A 19418-nucleotide genomic window follows, 5' to 3' on the forward strand; every position below is an offset into this window, starting at 1 on the left:
GTCTTAGAAGATAAAGCAGTACTGGGTGTATAAGGAGGTAAATAAATAGGTATTATGGGTAATAAAAGGGGTACAAGTAGAGAACATATACCAGCCCTACATCCAAGTATAACAAACGTCAGGGGTTTCCAACTACCACAAACGTCAATGCGGGAAACTGCTGGACCAGGTTACATTCTGCTGTAACCATAAATACCTTTTTTGTGATTCACAATTTTTATTGGTCAATAGGCAAATACAAAAGGTAACAAGGTAAAACTATTTACAACAGGGAAAGTAAGCTCATGAAATCATATGTTAGTAAATGGTACATACAAGCATACAGTTTTCTTCAATTTTTGAGACAATTGTTCTAGTAGAATATGCCAGGAAGTAATGGTGTGGGGTTTTGCCTTATTAATTCTGGCTGTAGAGCGTTCTCGTAACACAATGTGTTTAAAATCAAAAAATCAACTGGAGTTCATGGGTAGTTGGGGGTCAAACCAGTGTTTCAGAATAGTTTTCTTGGCAGCTGCTAGTCCTGCATATAAGGTCCGCCGTTGACTAACATTAAGATCTAGAGAGTGATCATCATTTAACAAACAAAGACAGGGTTCTTTAGATAATTTAATATTGATAATCTCAGATATTTGATACATAATTCCAGAACACTAATATTGGAGGGCATTCCCAGAATATGTGAATGTATGTACCTATTTGCCCGGAACTACACTGTGTACAAAGGGGGCTTGAAGTCCTTCCCATTTTGTATAACAGGTATGGTGTAGTATAGGTTCTGTGTATTAATTTTAAATGTATTAATTGATGTTTGGGGTTTTTAGATAAGGTGGGAATGCCCTCCCATATCCATGTCCAATTAGGGGTGCAGCCAAATTCAGATTATTCTTTGTCCCATATTTTGATCACAGGAACTGGTCTGTAGGAGTGAGATAATAGATTCAAATAAATGGGTGAAACCAACCCACTTATAACATCTAACCACTTAGTAAGTGGATGAGGGGGGGCTTTCTTTTTCCATGGAACTCCATATGCACAAAGTGCGGATCTTAGTATGAGGTACATGAAATAAGACGAACCAGGTAGCGAATAGTACTCTCTTAAATCCTGGAATGTTCGAAGGCCATGCTCATTAAAGAGGTCTTTCAGTACGAAAACACTGTTATCGGACCATGATTTACACATAAAAGGTTTATTATCAGTTAGAAGATTATAGTTGTTCCACATGGGCGACTGCTCAGTGAATCTGGGGGAACTGTCCATATAGTTTTAAATGTCATGCCAGGTTTTCAGTAAGCTGAGAACAATAGAACTATGTCTAATTTTAGATTGGACTTTTGGAATTCCAGTAAATAACATATTTTGTAAATGGTGAGGATATATGGATTGGCCTTCTAGGCTCCGCCATATCATCTTTGAGTCAGTATCCATTCAGACTCTGAGGGATTTTATCTGGAATGCCCAAATATACATTTTAAAGTTTGGAAGTAAAAGCCCTCCTTCATCTTTAGATTGTTGCAGTGTTGACATTTTAATTCTTAGACATTTATTGTTCCAAATAAACAAAGAAACTAGCTGGTTCAATTCAAGAAAAAATGTTTGAGGGGGAGAGAGTGGCAGCATAGAGACTATGAAATTTAACCTAGGAAGGATATTCATTTTTACAGTTGCAATTCGTCCTTGTACAGTTAAGTTTAATGGTGCCCATCTGTGCAAATAATTCTTAACATGATCAAATATCAATGTATAATTGTGTTTTACAACATACTGAAGAGATGTGGACATTTGTATTCCTAAGTATGTGAATTCAGATACTGCAGGGATATTAGGTGGTGTAGAGATCTTTCTTCCTGCTTCATTAAGAGGCATCCAGACAGATTTTGACCAATTAATTTTATAGCTGCTTAGTTTACTGAAGTCACTGAAGATCTGGAGACATCTAGGAATTGAGTGTGGTAAGTTGGAGAGGTATAATAAGATGTCATCAGCATAAAAAGAGATATGGTGTTTGAGGCCATTAACAGAAACCGGGGAGATAGTGTTATCCAGTCTAATGGTTTGGGCTAAGGTCTCCAGGAACAAAGCAAAAAGTAATGGGGAGAGAGAGCAGCCTTGTCGGGTGCCTCTCTGAACCCTGAAGGGAGCAGAGCGTAGCTCCCCTGTAGAGACTATTGCTGCGGACTCATTACATAAGACCTGTATCATGTGTATGAAGTAACTACTAAATCCAAATTGTTCCAGAACTGACCATAGGTAGGCCCATTCAATGTGGTCAAAAGTTTTTTCAGCGTCTAGGGAGAGGACCCAACAGGATTCTTTAAAAAAGGGGGAGACATCAATAATATGAAGTAAACTCCTGATATTATCGGAAGCTAGTCTGCCACGAACAAAACCTGTCTGACCATATCTACCTTTTGAACCCAATTTTAAATTCATTTTCCTCACACCAACCAACAACAAAAAAACAAAATTATTTCTATTTTGAGTCAGACCTCTATGCTGATACCTTGTAGCTTGCACCTCATGCATATCCAATGTGAATATACAGTGCATGAAGAGGTCACACATGCTTTGATGCACACACTGCTTGCTCTGGCCCTTGATTAGCTAATGGGGTTTCAAACCACGCAGACATCACACTGTAAAAGTCCTTTATCAATAGTCAGATTTTATTATCAACTCTGTCATAAGGACAATCTGGAAACCCCCCGGAATCATTTTGTCACATCTCAGGAGGCTAAAGCCAATTATGAGAGACTCTCAGCTAATCTGGAAGGGTTGACAACCCTATGGTAATGGCAGAAATAGTATGTGTAACAGCGTATCGTTGTGTTTGCTGCAAGTATGGTGAGACCATTGTAAATTACGTTTTTTTTTGCTAATTTACATGTAGGTTTAGATTCATACAGTTAAAGTATAGTAGCCACTTGTGAGCACTTGATTTATAACACAGTGCTGAGAACAAAAGTGTAAACTTGGTAGGGGTAAAGGAGTAGAAGTAGTTTTCAAAAGGGTGAGGGTAACACTGATGTCGGGGTATATGTGGTTTGTATGGTGTGGTAAGCGGTGCAAATAGATTTTATCACATTAGCTAAATAAATAAATGTTTGAAGTAAGTAATTGTTACACATGTTGGCTCAGGAGTAATCAGAGATCAAAGAGGAGATCAGAAGGCAGAAATCATGGGCTGCAGAACTGCTTTAGGGAATAGTAAAGATGATGGTTTTTAACATTAAAATAAATCACAGTCCACCTTGCCAATAAATGAAAGACAAAACATTCTGATAATTACACAGAAAACAACATTCTATACAATACCAAAGAAAAATAATAAACTACACTCATGGTGACAAAACACTCAAATCTCATGGTTTACTCTATATATGTCACTTGCTCCATCTTGGCAAAAAGGCATGACACTATGCCACCATGACACCATGGCTTAGCCATATAAGTATTTTAATCATATAAGTAAGGTTTTGTCACAAGTCAAACTCTGTATTATTGCAGACTAGCCAGGATGCAGCAGAACCAGTCTTGAAGTCTTATGTCCAATTAAAGTTTTATCTCACTGTTAAATACAACTGTCTTCTTTGGGGCTGCAGAGTTGTAATTCCTAAAAACCTCAAGTCAAATTACTGGTAGAGATTACTTTACATTATTGTCATTTAGCAAATACTCTTATCCAGCACAACTTATACAGGCTACAGTTTATCCATTCTTTCAGCTGGGTATTTACTGAGGCAGCTATGGGTCAAGTACCTTGCCCAAGGGTACAACAGCAGTGTGCCAGCAAGGAATCGAACTGGCAACCTATTGGTTACAAGCCCTGCTCATTACCACAACACCACACTGATGACCTTTTGCCAAAGGTAAAAGAGGTGAAAGAAAGTCTGTGCGATATGATGAAGATGAATCCCTAAACTCACAAAAAAGGTTCTTCTTAGAGGAGTAAGGTTGTACCTAGGATCATTTTCATCTGAAGAAAGGGATCCTTGAAGGTTCTTTGACAAGACAAAAGGTTGTGTCCCAAATCACACAAGCATTCTGCATACTAGTATGTTGCGTAGCTGGATGATAATGTTGAAGTGAAGTGAAGGAGTGTGACATTTCAAGCAGCTACTCAGCTTAGAAATTCAACCAATATTCCACACATAGTCATCAGCATGAAATCCATAGCAAAGAGTATATCTGGATTTTGAAGAAGACCACAAAAACAAGTTTTTGATTGTAATGGATGCTTATGTCAGATGACCAGAAATTGCAATGCATTTTATCCATCAAACCCATTGAAGCACTGATCATGGTCCTCAATTTTGCATCTGAGTTTCAGACAATTTTGAATTTGAATGGTGTGAATATTACAATCACACAGAGCAGTGTTACTCAAGTGGTGGAGATGTCACCTTCTTAGAGTGTTTGTTTCAGAGGGCATCCTGTTAGGAACACTCCCCACCCACATTTACAAAAGTAAAAAGAAAAACGCATTTTTGTTGTCGGACTTTGCAGGAGAGGTGATGTGGCAGGGAGGTGGGCGGTGAACTTCCTTCCCCAAGCCACATCATAGGCGATCCCTCCCTCCATACTCTGCCAATTGGGAGCTGTCCTGGTGCTGAACTAGGGAAACACCTGCTAGCAATTCCTCATTCAAGCAGGTATTTCCAATCACTTAACAAGTAGCTGCATTGAAGACCAACAGCCCTGGAAACAAAGGAGAAGGCAACTGCAAGTGACATGCTGCCCGTCTTGCTGAAATTCTCAGGTTTGTTAACTATGAAGCATTCAGTCAGCACACTACAGTTTTCAATTGTTCTTTCGAACTATGGATTCAACCTCCTGGTTTCACTTGGAACAACTGTTTTGTGTCCAGAATTTGATGGATAATCAAAGGTGAAGTACATGCCCGTTGAAGTGCAGTGGGTGTGGGGGGTGATTGTTTTCATATGAAGCTGAAAAAGTCTCTAAAGTATGCAAAGTTCAAAAGAAGGATTTAGTTGCATGGCATCGTCATTTACTCATGCAGGGAGGATGTCAATACACACAATACGCAATTACCACCTCTTGTGATGATCCCATGGGGAGCTGTCAATGATCGTAAAGGATATAACTATCTCTGTGGTAAGTTGCAAGACAGCTGAAGTCCATGATACCGCTGGATATTGAGACCATTGTCCTACCACTGGGGAAAAAAACAGCCAAGTAAGCAATTCTTAATGCTACAGATGCCATGCTGCCATGCTGTAGGTGCAGTATAATGCCTATGCAGTCAGCAGCACTTCATAAGACAAAGCCCTCAGTTCAAACTCAATTGTTTTGGTTAGGGAAGGTCCTCCTGAGTACAGTAAATGTCCTTCTTATTAAAACACTTTCTTGTAAATGTGTCATACACTTTGAATAGTGTTTATGTCCCAATGATTCATATAAAATCTTTTTAAAAGCTTGAAATGTCTCGAATTTCACATACATATCATCCTTGTATATTATAGTTGATAAATATCATGTTTTCATATTTCGCGTGTAAATAAGAACTTTTATTTTGACGTATCTCAAAAAAAAAAAAACGTAACCCGGAAGTACTCCTCATTGTTACTGGTTGCTGGAGCAACGTTGGTGACGTTGTATTGATTCCTGTATTTCACACAGCCCTGCCTTGAGGAACGTTAGAGCACCAGAAAAGGCGCCTTTTGATGTTCGTAAAGACGGCGCACACTGTTATGCTATTAGCTGGTATTTAACATTAAGCAAGATTGGAAGACACTAAGATAGCTGGTTGTCCTTAAGCAGATTAACTGGGTGGATATTGCTTCGTAATGCGTACCCACGTTAATTAGATGATTGTGAACAGCAAGAAGTGAAAGCCTCACTGATACCCAGCTAACGCTAGTGAGGTATCTGAACTCAGGTGAGGTCGCACATAAGCCAACGTTTGCCAGTTAACCAGTTAAATGTAACACTTAATGTTAGCTAATAGTTAGCGTGCACGCTAACTACACACCTTAGCGACAGGTGTCAAGTCACCCTTCGTTACCATAAGTTTTCTGGCCAGCAACCATTTAACAAACTACCTGTAACGAAGAACCTCTGTTGTATTATCTACGTTGCCTGGACTATAGCTAGCTATGCTGGGCATTCTTGCTTCAATAGACTGGTTACTATATTAACTCATGCTAGTGTAGACAAGATTGTTTTCCTGAGTGCAATGCAAAGCAGAGATAGTTAGCAGGTAAAGTTAATTCTGAAACTTCAGTCCGCTCCGGGGGTGTTGTATGGAGTGATATGAGTAGGTAACGCATGTTTAATAGACGTGTTTTTCTCGGTTACAATATCATTACATTCCAGTTTAGGACACTTGTCAAACGCACTGCATAATGTGTTAACAGTGCAGCTGCATCATTTCGAAATCAGCGACACATGGACCAAGGTAACAGAAAGAGCAGCGCTGGAAAGGCGCTACACAGGGTCAGCCATGCGTGCCGTGTCCCGGCTCGAAGGGGCGAGAACACATTGGGAAGCATATGCAAGAGGGGCGGGAAGTTGAAACACCGGAGGTTAAGGTAAACTAAAAATTGTATACTAGCAATTTGTTAACCAATTAAGTAATTACAGTTGAGCGTTGCTCTCATGCGGTCGCAGTAAATTAAAAATACATGTTTGTACAGTGTGTTGCTCATAATTCGCCATCTTACACTAAAGTTCTATACATGGAATACACCTAAATTTTTCACTGTAATGATGCCTAAAATATATAATTATACATGATTGTAATTTATTGTATAGGCCACTAATGTTTATATTGATACCTGGAAACACTAAAACTGCTGCCTGTGAATAAGTACCTGTTCTTGTTTACAGTAGCTTGTAATGGTAGATTTTCTTTAGCTTTCTCGGTAACTTTAGCTGTGTGGACAGCGGCTCAGAAAACATATTCAGAGGTGTGAACACTTTGCAGAACCAGGAGTGAAAGAAGATGAATCCATCAGCTACCTGGACCTTATGAAAGGGAACACATTTTTCAGTTTTAATTTACAGTTAGCCAGTCACTGTCAGTGAAGTTTGCTTGACAAACATCAGTACGTGAACTGGCTATATTACCATGTTGCGACTATTCCATATGGTGGCCGATTTGATAAGTCACTTGTCATGATTTCTGTAAAATATATAAGGAAAAATGAATAAAACCTTCTTTCATAAAATTCATAAGTATTTTGGAACAGCATTTATGATGGATAATAGACAGCTTGAATGTTGGATGATGTTTAACTTAAATGTTATATCGTTTTGAGTAGACACCTTGCACAGAAGTTTTTGTACCTGTGGATCCAGAAGACATTTGGTCGAGTTCATCCATCTAGGGCAAGGTACAGTTGAGCCTATTTATTTTAGTTCATTTGGTGTCCTCTTGGTGCTAATTTGTGGTTGACCTCATCTGAAGATGAGCTGTTTCTCGCCCCCACTCCCCCAGGTCACATCATCGGCGAAGAGTACTGCGGAAGGCACTGGATGGATGGAAGGAAGAGTGGTGGGTGTCCAGAAGGGAGTGGACACTGTCTGTGCGAGCTGATTATCACTACAGGTGAGAGAAGTGCATTCAGTGTGAGCTGATTATCACTACAGGTGAGAGAAGTGCATTCAGTGTGAGCTGATTATCACTACAGGTGAGAGAAGTGCATTCAGTTCAAAGTACCCACAGGGCATCATTCAGTAAAAGGTGAGCTTTTCAGAACATGAGAACTGGCCATTCAGCCCAGCTAAGCTCATCATGTTGTTTGTAATCTATAATGTAAGCCTGGTCTTGAACACTCTGAGGCTCTATCCACTACAAATCATCAGAGGCTGTTCCATGCATTCGTAATTCTGACAGAAAAAATTCCTAGTATCAGTATGAATCAGTATGTCTTCATATTCTGGTGACAGCTAATCTTAAAATAGTTTCTGTAGTCTACTTTATCAATTTAAAAACATTTAAAACGGTATTTAGACCTTCGGTCTAACTACCTCATTTGGAAGCATTGAGATGTTAAATTTCCACCTCTTTGGTCTTGTGATTGCACATGTCCACATACAGTAATGTCACGGCACGGCTTGAGAGTACAATGGATCTGATTTTACATTCATTAGTAGAGTGTAGCATAGTTATGGGAATTAAAAAATAATATAAGTATAAATAAGACTTACATACACAGGAATAGAATGTGTAGTCTTTAGTAAGATGTAAATCCCTCAAAACGTGAGTGCTGTTTCTGTTTTCAGGATACTCACAAGCTTGGCTGACCTGGGATTTGCAGAAGGCTCTTGAGATGATTTATCAAAATGAGATTGAAAGGTACAGGTCAGGTCATCTATTAGAATCCCAGCATTAGTACAGTGGTTGTGAAAACCTTTGAATGAACATAGGTTCTGTCTGAACAATGCAGAAATAATTTACTGCAGCACGGACAGCAGAACATAGCTTATTTGACCTCATAACCACGCCGCAAAGAGAAAATGCCAGGAGGTGGTGCTATTTGCTTGGTAACAGAAAAGACTAACCCATTGGGAATGTGTTGGTATAAGCATGGTGAACACTGATGAAGTGTGAGTGATGAAGGTCCTTTTTCTAATAATTTTGAAGAAAAAAGGATTTAGGATGTCTTTTTCCATCCTTTCCAGTTTGTTTCTCAAAAGACTAAAAAAGTCTACTTTATTTATTTATTTATTTATTTATTTTTTTACTTTGGCACATAAAACTAATTTTTGGCAACCACTAGCGTCAATTCAGCCACTGTGGAAACTGCTTATATATAATCAATTTTTCCGTACTTTTGGGATGAATTTATTCTGGTTGAAAATGATTGCTTAGATTTTGCACTAATTCCCTTTCCCAGTTCTGCAGTCTTGAGGTATTAGTCAGTGATTTTTCATCATAAAGTTAAAAATAATTCACCCAAAATTTAAAAACCCTGGATCTGAAGGGCGAAACTTTTACCTCAAACAAATACCTCAAATATGAATGTTGTTGTCAAGCGATCCCAGCGGCTCCACTACATCAGTCCAATCAAATTTGAAAATTTGATTTTTATTACAAAAGTCAAGTCAAAGTATTAATTCCCTTTAGTAGGGGAGGTAACATTTTACTGCATTTAAAATAATAAATAATTTGCATCTAGGAAAAAAAAACTGGATAGAAAATCCTGCTTAAAATGTCCTGATATGTTCTCAGAAGGAGAATATTTTAATAAATTGAAGTCATTTATCAGCAATGCCTCCTCTTCCTGACAGACTTTTTGATGTTGGCACAGAGCGTAGTGTTATAATCTGAACCTGTTGGCTGAAAACGCATATCTTCTTATCCTCCCCACCTCCTGCCCATATGCCTTTGCCATGTGTTTCACATTTGTACAGGTCCTACCTGTTCCAAAAAGACTTTGCGCTCAGTAAACCTGTGCTAGTTTCGTAGACATGAGTTAAATTTTCAGGTAAATTCTTGCTTCTACTACTAGATCTGCTAGTAATCTGTGTTGTTTGGGAAGCAAATTTGTCCTGTGGAATCACAAGCCGACCCTTACCTATTTCATGTGAACCATGGCCACTGGATCCACCCCTGCCCTGCCCAGGTGTTTTTCTACATGATCTGGAGGGCATCTGGCAGTCAGCACACTGTTTGGGACTCCTCCTCACATGTATATTGTATACCATCCACACCAAAGATATTTTCCCTGGTTCAGAGACTAGTGGGCTGCAAGAAAAATATATACTCAGTGCCACAGTACACCACCCCGTTCATGAAAATGGACCACTCTGATGGACTGTGAATCATGTGGCTAGGGCTTTCTATATAAAGGTAGATGGGCATTGAGGTATCCAGCTACCATTTGTTTGAAGCTGATATGAGCCATGCAGCTAGCTAGCTACATAGCTATCCATTTTCAGTCTGATAGCAAATCAGGTAGCTAGTTTAGATATCCTCTATATAGTTGCATATGTTGGGAGATGTCTTGATATACTGTGCTGTGTGCAACCACACTAATTTTCACAATTAGCAATACCATTGTGTGTAGCTAGCTAATATAATCCATATGCTACTTAGAATCAAAGTAGTAGCTAGTTAACTAGCATCTTACTGGTATCTTGCTAGCAAGCTACATTACATTAAGTCTGAGTTCAGTTAACATCAGCCTGTTGGCTTTTTTACTGTGCAGGCTCTTACTATGCTCTGGCTTGATGTCTAGCTGCAGTGATCTCTCAAAGTAATCTGTTGCTCAGATTAATTCTAGCCATCACAGTATCACTAATATTCCAGGAAGCAAAAAAAAAAAAAAAATTCAGTAAACCAATGAACAAGAGTAATCACAAATCCGCAATGATGCAGTTAATGGTTTCCAAAGTTCGTTGGGAATTACACCATTTTTGCCCTCATCCTCAAACTAATTTATGAGATAGAAGGCTACAGCAATTAAAGCAATTGAAGTTAGGTAGCCACCAAGCCCAATCTTTGCTATAATTTTGTTTATGATGATAAGATCAAGATCAAGATATGACATGATATGTCATGGTGCACTGTCAGCGTTGGTATATGTTGACAAGGAGGATGTGTGTTTCGTCGTAGGTATCATCTGTATAACCGGGCTTTCTTAAGCTGGCAGGTTTATGTGTCGATGCGGAAAGAACAGAAGAAGAACCTTAACAAGGCAGCCTGCTATGGTACTGTGCTTCCTCTACTACACTGACTGCTTGGGATGATTCCTAAATGGCAAAATTGTTCCTGTTTGTTGTGTAGTAAAGTTGTCATGGACTATCTCAAAGGCTTGGCAAATTGTCTAGCCTTTTCACTTTACATTACAAAGTTAATGTTGGAATAATCATTTTATTTCCCAGCTTAAAGGTTGCATCTGTTTTTCCTTAGGCAGAATCTGTGTCCCAGTCAGTCTCCTTAAAGAAGAGTAATTCATGCTGAATGTTGTTTTTTCATAGGCTTAATAATATAGCAATGAGTAGTTTTGCAAACTTTACTTTGGTCTTCCTTCAGTGAAGGATAAATTAAGTTTGCATTATTTCCATTCTTCTCCATTTAACTAGGGATGTAATCCAGTACTTTCTGTTCACTTTTTATTTGAAAACATTAGCAATTTTATTTACTATATGCAGTGTATGGCTTTTTTATAGTTTTCAATAGCTTCCCCTGAACCTTGCTGTGAAACACTTGCAAACCACTGATTAAGAACCTCTACATAAAAACTGCCACAATTCTGTATCATGTTAGTTAGGTCAGATTGTTAGGTCAGGGGTGTGTAGTTTTTTTTATCAGTTTCTACTACTAATTTAAAAAAAAACACAATTCAGTGTGACTGAAGCTGCTGGTCTCTGCTGGTACAGTTGATGGACGATGCCTGCGATTGGCCTGGGAGAGTTGGCTGATGTATCTGGAGATGCAACGGGTAAAACAAAGAATGCAGATGTGCAGTCAGGAACAGCAGAAGAAGGCAGCCCTGCGGTGAGACTGACATGTAGCCCCTGATTTCAGTGCACAACTCTGTAATCTCAGTTTCTTTCAGTGCTACTCTTTATTTTGCACAATTATTTTTATTTTTGCAGCAATTTTTTAGCTTGCTCTGAAACAGTTATACACTGCTAAGCAATGTAGCAGTATGCATGTCCATGCTTTCCAGTTTGTGCATGTGCATGTATGAGTGTGTAGTGGTGTTCTGTGCTTCTTTGTGCATTTATAAATTGAGAGACTTCGTGTCTGTCTGTGTAGGTGGGCATGGACGCAGTGGAGGGATTGCATGCGCCTGAGGAATGAGGAGCGCCTCATGGAGGAGCGTGCCCTGCAGCACTGGGCACAGGCACTGCAGAACAGGGTGAGCAGCACCCTTCAACACAGCAAAACACAAGAGTTAAAGGGGTCTGACTGGCATTTCTGCTCAAACTAATGTATATGTTTAAGTTGATGTTTCATTCCAGAAAAAAAGAAGAATGATTAAAAAATAAAAAAGTGATAGGTTAAAAAATCTGACTACATGAACTTATTTGATTCTCTCTGTGCAGTAGTATCATCTAGTCACACCATCTGCAGATTGAACCCTCACTGTAATTGTAGATATAAGTCATGTCAGCTGCAGAAGATTATTTTTGACCTTTAACTCAAGTCTGTATGCATTTTTGAAATAAATCATATTTTTACAACAATACCACATTTTCATACCATTCGAGGGATCATATCACCTGACTCAAAAATGTCAAATGCTCTGACATTTGTGGGACTTGTTTACCTTGTTTCTACAGTATAGAGTCTTCTTTATGAGTTCCAATCCAGCCACACGACTTACTGGAAGTCACATTATGATAATAGCTTTTTAATGTCAGTTGCTCCACCTGACATTTTGAGTTTAGTTTCACACAACTTTTTCAGGTAATATATAACTTTTACAATGGGGCTGCTACTCTACTTTTCCTCATTCAGAAGCAGTCTTAACTTAAAATAATGCCAAAATGTATGATTAAGAATGTTGAGAAAATGAAGGGTTTTACTGCACATTTGTTTTTTGCATGATTATTTGGACGGTTGCACCATATGACATTTTTAGACTTTGGAAAACATTTGCAAAGTCTCCAAAATGAATCACATTTCAATAAAATGAGTGGTTCCTCATAATTGAAATATAGTACAATTATTTGATATACTGCATGTATTTATTTAATGCAGGAAAAAATTGGGTTTGACACCAAAAATGCATGTCATCATTGAGCCACTTGCCAAACTGTCAGTTGCAACTAAGCGGTATGTTTTCCAGGCCTGGCTGCAGTTGAGAGCCATGTACCTGCAGACCTGCAGTCAGAGAGAGGAAGAGGCCAGAATCAAGCTGTACTACAGTCATGGACTCCAAAGAAAGGTTCTGCTTGCTTGGACCGGTTACTTGCAGCACCGTCGACTCAGGAGGGAACAAAAAGGTGCAGACAGTTTCCACCGCTCTTTCAAATCTGTTCCAGCAGTGTCACACAATACTGTTTATTCTCAATTGGTAACTTCGTGAGTGTTGCCTGTGCTTTGACTGTGTTTGTGTGTTGTGTTTTAGTTATACATGAACATGCATGGCACCTCATGGTGGTGAGGAGGTGGTGGTGCAGATGGCGATTTGTGTACCTGCACAGACAGAATGAGAAAGACAGGCTGCTGGTTGCAGACAGTATGGCACAGCGTAACATCAAGGTCCAGACACTGCATCGCTGGATGGGCTGTATCCTTCTCACCCCAACCCTGTCATATTGAAGTATTACAGTACAATGTTACAGGATCTGTTTTCTCAGACATCTTAGCAGTTTGTGGTCCCTATATTCCACAGTCTTAATACAGGAATGATTTTTCCTTTCTATTGCAATTTTGCAGTGCAGATTGGTGTTTGGGTAGCAGTTCTTGGGAAATGTGTAGCAAATTTCTGAATGCATGTAAAATAATTGGTGTAACTGACAAAAATAATGTACTAATAAAGAGACTGCCAGAAAATAACCTTAATTACATTATGATTTAGCTTCAGCGACCTACTTAATACTAAATGACAACAAATAAAGTAAAAAAAGTAAAAAAGTAAAGTGAAATGTAATAACAGGAAAAATATTTGCATTTGCATGTGGCATTTGAGACTCATTTTTCAGTTCTAGTTTCTAGCTTATTTCTGACTGAGCAGTGAATCTTAACATTAATGGATACTTCATGAGCATATTTTCCATGTGAGCTTTTTAATATGAGACTTTACTGGTAGGAACTTGTCTTTTGTTATTTATATTATTGCATTTCTACCCATAGTATTCACCAATTATGCAATTTCAACATATCCCTGGCTGAACAAAGCCAAGTTGTTCCACCAATGTGGGCTGCAGGTCATTGACAGCAAATGACATGACAGTTTCACCCTGTCAGGGTGATCCATTGTTGATCCCTTACAGTTTCACATCGTTATCTGATGACAATGAGCCTGCAGTGGCAACCAATCTAGCTATTTGCATTTATATTAAAAATCATTATCTCAGTGCAAAATTAGTTTGAGGCTAGATGCTGCATGACTTAAAACAATAACAATGCATTCCCTGACGTGCATTAACAAAGTACTGTAATTTCATACAATTAAGAATATATTATACCACCTGTATATTGTTTTTCTTTTCATTTTTTGGAAGGTTCTATTTCTTGTTTGTAAGAAAGATCCTCTGGATTATCTGAGATTAAAACTTTTTTGAGCTATTGTGCTCCTGGCTGTGCAACCTCTTTTCCTCAGCTGCTGTGAAGATGTGAATCAGCGTTTACAGAGGGCAGGGAGAGACCAGTTTGCCCAAGAGCATTACAAGCACCACCTTCTGGTAAGGGAAAATAATCACTGTCACATACGTAAGATTTGTGCAGCAAAGCAGCTGTTAGCTTCCATTCAGACTTTCCCTGCTCTTCTTGCAGAACATGGGACTCAGACTCCTGGTCCTGAACGTCACGCAGAAAAAGGCCCGTCGGGTGGACAATAATGTTGCACTCCAGCAGTATCAGCACAGCGTCAGTCACATCTCAACCTAACATTGACTGTATTTCTAAACATCAAATGAAACGTTAGCTGTTGAGACAAGCAGATATTCTGTGTCTATACTTATAGGCACAGAACTATTTGATTGTTCCAGGGGTCTGTGAATTATGTAAAACTGTTTGATCTATTGCCTGCATCCTGAGCACCATAATTTCACAAGGCAGCACATAGCGACCTGACGTTCTAGAATCACGGTATCATCTGTCATAGAAAACAATGTGTATTTTAAGTAGAACAAAGATTCATTTTTAATAATATTGAATAGCAGCAGTTGTGATGAAGAGCAGAGGTCGTAACCAAAGGGCTGCTCGACTCCCCAGTGGAGCACTGCTGTCTTACCTTTGGGCAGGGTACTTAATCCAGAAATACCTCAGTAAATATCTAGCTATGTAAAGGGATGGCATGTAAACATTGAAACCTATGCTGTGGATAAGACTACTAAGCAACTAAACACAATAAGTTGTGTTCATATGCATATATTACGCTGTTGTTTGGCAAGGTCAGCATTTATTCTATATTTATTGTCATCTGCATATTGTGCTATTGTCTTCATTTGATATTTTTTTTATTGTTTTATTGTTGATTTTATGAATTCCACTGCAAAAACAATTTGTCCTTGGCGGACAAAGTAGTTTGCTGCTACCAGCTGAACCTAAATTGGGTTAAAAAAGTTAAAAGAGCTACACCATTGAATACATCTGCATTATAGGACCTCTGTAATTTCCTCAGATTACACTCAGATTGCACATTACATTTTATAAAGGGATTACTCTCTCTCTCTCTCTCTCTCTCTCTCTGTCTCTCTCTCTCTCTCTGTGTGTGTGTGTGTGTGTGTGTGTGTGTGTGTGTGTGTGTGTGTATTTTGGGCGGTGTTATACAGGTGATTGTCAGGTATTGGAGTTACTGGAAGCAGCGTCTGGAGGAAATAGAAGAAAGGGACCAGCAGCTACAAAAAGAAACAGCAGTTGCACACTACAGGTAAATATGCTCAAATAGTGTTGACATTTGGTACTTATTTGGTATACATAGTAATTCTGGTTAACTCATTTTAGCTGTACATTTTATTGTGTTGCATATAGCCTACAGAATAGAGCTGAGTAGTGAATATTCTACAGTATATGGTGACATTTATTGGCTATAACACAACAAATCCTGACACTTTTGTGGTCAGAGGGAAAATGTTTTTTTTTTTCCCCGTTATAAATAATGATTCTGATATTACAGGTGAAATTACATTTCATATCAAGTACAGTCAGCGTTTTGATAGCAGCTATTGCACGTTACAGTATTTCTGCGTTAAGCATATCTTTTTGCTTGTCCAGGTCTTGTCCTGTGCGTAGTGATGTTTGATGTGATGATTAAATAGAGTGTTACCTGTTTTTGAACAGCACAACTCTAATGAGGCGCTCCCTGCATTGGTGGAGAGAACACTTGACTGAGCACAAAATTGCACGGGTTTGTTCATTCACACAAACTCGCTAACACACTTGCATGCAGTCGTGGTCATGAAAATATCAGTGGCATCCTCCCATTGGAGAGTACATTGTTTATTGGCATGCGTATGGATGTGGATGTAGAGTGGAAAGGTGGGTCAGACTAGACCCTCCTCAGTGGCTCAGACAGTAAGGTCATTTTTTTCTTAGGGCAGGCTGAGCCCTAGGGTTCAAAATCCACCGTGTAATCTGCTGACAATAAGCCCAGTGCTGCAGAACACATTGACTTCCTTATGTCAGGAAAAGGAATGGGGCAGAGCTAGCCTGGTGCTGTACTGCCACCTTGCAACTGCCTCAGATGCCTGTAAAATACTCAGATTATGTTGGGAGATGCACCTATCCTCTACTCAGTGTCTGATCTCTAGTATATTGTGCAGACGTATGCTGCAGTTGTGGTGGGGGCAAGCTTCATGTTCACTCAGTGTTCAAATAATCACGTTTAGAAAAGGGGGAAATTAAAAGCAATGAAAATAATCTCTTACATCAAAATGCCTGAAAGTGCCTGGTATTTAGGTTTGTTCACAAACACTGGCAAACATGAAAGCACTGGCAAATTTTGTGTGAGTCTGTCATAGGGAGGATCCTATGACGGCTGAAGACTTTATTGTGTATGATTCTGGTGTGGGCTATTTTGTATTTGCGTTACATATTGTATCAGTGTTGATTAAATATTTGCAAGTAATGAAGCAGTACTCTCTCTGTATTTGTATAGCTATGCGCACAGATACAATTTGAGTGACTTAAGCTGCCTACGTAATAGTGCCTGCCAAAATGTCCTCAGTGCTGCTTCAAAGAGGAGCAAATGGGGTCTGCGTTGTTCTTGAAAAGAATTGTACTTGAAAAGAGCATTGTGTGTGTGTGTGTGTGTGTGTGTGGCAGGAAATGGAGCTCAGAGCTAACCGCTGGTTTGCAGAGCGCACCCTGCAACAGTGTCTGAGCACCTGGGTAGAGTTTGCCGCAGAGCAGCAGCGTAACAGGGAGAGAAAAAGGAAAGCCAGCGTCCACCTTCGGTGAGTCTCCCCCCGACAGCGCCTCTTTGTAGGGGGCGACTGTAGGAGTTGTTCACGAAACTTCTGTTGACTCGTTAAATTGTGAAGAAACATCCATGTCCAGGATATCCTGGGAAGGTTAGCTGGGGTGTGATGTGGGATCAATAACATCTTTATTGGGGAGAGCACTGAATTGTTTCTTAAGGTCTGTGTTTATGTCTGTGTTATAATTTTGGTATATATTTTAGTCTGTGGGTCTCTGTATTTTTCGTTATTTCTGCGATAATCTATGATTGTGTGTACATGCACGGTGGCTCCCCAGTGCATGCCCTTGTTAATGAAATAGCATAAAAAGGAGGATTTTTTTAATACTACCAGCATTCCAAAGACCAATGGCATATGTTTTACAAACGGTTGCAAAAATTGTAGCTTTTATTCCTAATTCTCAGTTTAAACAATTCTGCATTAAATTTTTCTTCTATGGAATGAAGGTGTTTAGGCTCAGAAACAATCCATGAATAGCCTTCAGATGCCTTTGTCTTTATTTTATAAATGTATTTATCATAAGAAGTATATTTACTTTTATTATACACACATATACTTATTATAAATGGTCATTTTTTTATTTTAAACATGATTATTGATGTTCCTTATGTTAACTGCAAATCCTGCCATCAGTCATCAATGTTACAAAGGATCAGTTGTGCTTAACCTCTGACTAATAATAGAGGCCGCTTTGCACACCGTATACAATTGCTCATGCTGGTGTACAAGATATCCGTGGAGGGAATAACCTCTCCACAACGCTGCGTCTCTTACGGAGTGCATGGAAACAGTTCTATGGGCAAGAGAGGAAGTGTACAATTTAGATTTTTGACCTTTTTTAAGGAGTCAAAGGAAGGTGCACGAAAGGGGAGGGGTGGTGGTAGGGGTGTGAATACATTTGGTCATTGTGTATTTGTATTATTAAAATGTTACATATTCTTATTTGCACAAGAAATTCTACTCACACACTTACATTTCCTCTATTAATCTATTTTTATTGCAGTTTAGCAATGGTAAGAATGCATCAGGAGGTCAGTGAGTATGTCTGGGACTTAATATGTGTGCAGAACCATGTTGTGTGTATGTTTGTCTAATACACCTGCGTGTACTTTTTAGGCAGCAGACATATTCCTTGGTGTTCTACACCTGGTTGGCTCGTTCAGCGGAGCAAAGGGAGCAACGGTTGGCAGAGAGGATGGTAAAACAACACCAATCTATCAACCGAGTTTTTCTTTGTTGTAACACATTTTTCACTTGAGATTGTCACAAAGCTGATGAAGATGCAGCATAGTGGATTTTCTAGAAAGAATCAAAAAAATTGAAAACCCAGGCCAACTTGGAAGAAACTGGAAAATTATTCCCTGATCCTGGGAAAAGGTGGTTGAGAGACTTGGAAAATAGTAGAAATAGTAACAGAGGGTAATTTAAAAGCCGTGGGTCAACAAAGGTCATCACAACAGTTCTACACTATAGCCAGTGAGGTGGACAGAGGTTGGCATGGTGGTCTTTGGCAGGCTATGAGTCTACCAGAGACTCTGTGGCTTATGTCAGTCCTCCAACCCCCATCTCTCAACTAAAGGATTTGCAGAAACGGTTTTAAGCCTAAACCTGACAGCTGAGAGTGTGTCTGCATCCCAGGCATGAGTAGGCAGACTGTTCAATAAGAGCATGATAGAAATGGTGTTTGCTCATACCCCACAAAAGTAGGGCCCTTTTACCTGATTTTAACATTGAGTGAAAATTCAGTTAAGGAAACTGGGCAGAAGTGGTGCAATTTCAGATAGCTTGTCAGCCATGGGATGTATGGAGACCCTATGGATTCATTGATACATAAATACATAAATCTCTCCCTGCAGCAGTTTCTTCCAAGCCTCAGGAAAGATGTCCTGCTGTGCTGAGACAATGTGATGTTCAGGATAGTCTGAAGTGTTTGCTGCTCCATGAAATGGTGCAATGTAGCAGAGGAGACCTTGACCAGAGGAGGCTTGGGACGGCCGTGGTCTATCAATGACATTATTGGGCTGTTTGGCCAGGCAGAGAGAGCCATGCATCCTGAGAGTGCTCAGTATATATGCTGTCTGACCCTAGATTTAGCATAGGTCTTTTTGCCCATGAATGGCCAGATTGCATTCTTGCAGTTGGTCCTGTTACGTTTGGTGCTATACCAGGTTCCAGGTAATGGGCCATCACCTCATCTGTGTGCCACTGTGGTGGCCCAGGAAGCAGTGGTTCCCCTGCTGCTGTCCCTGCTCTTGGGCTGACTGTGGGCAGTCTATTCTAGGCATTTGGGACAATGAATCACCAACACCCCTGCACAGTGCTTCTCTGGAAGATTCACTACTTTTACACTG

General features: G+C 39.5%; 1 protein-coding gene across 1 annotated transcript; it reads left to right on the plus strand.

Annotated features, from left to right (window-relative positions):
* Positions 1–7505: 7505 nt before the first annotated feature.
* Positions 7506–19328, plus strand: LOC118776175 (protein SFI1 homolog). The gene is made up of 13 exons (XM_036526286.1): positions 7506–7570; positions 10583–10677; positions 11350–11467; positions 11732–11834; positions 12768–12924; positions 13050–13211; positions 14258–14328; positions 14420–14512; positions 15421–15518; positions 15929–15995; positions 16913–17043; positions 18184–18265; positions 19236–19328. Exons 2-13 carry the CDS (start codon positions 10632–10634, stop codon positions 19326–19328), a joined length of 1221 nt encoding a protein of 406 aa, XP_036382179.1. The 5' UTR covers positions 7506–7570; positions 10583–10631.
* The last annotated feature ends 90 nt before the right edge of the window (positions 19329–19418 follow it).

Source organism: Megalops cyprinoides, chromosome 4, assembly GCF_013368585.1.
Source record: "Megalops cyprinoides isolate fMegCyp1 chromosome 4, fMegCyp1.pri, whole genome shotgun sequence".
In the NCBI taxonomy this organism is placed as follows: Eukaryota; Metazoa; Chordata; class Actinopteri; order Elopiformes; family Megalopidae; genus Megalops; species Megalops cyprinoides.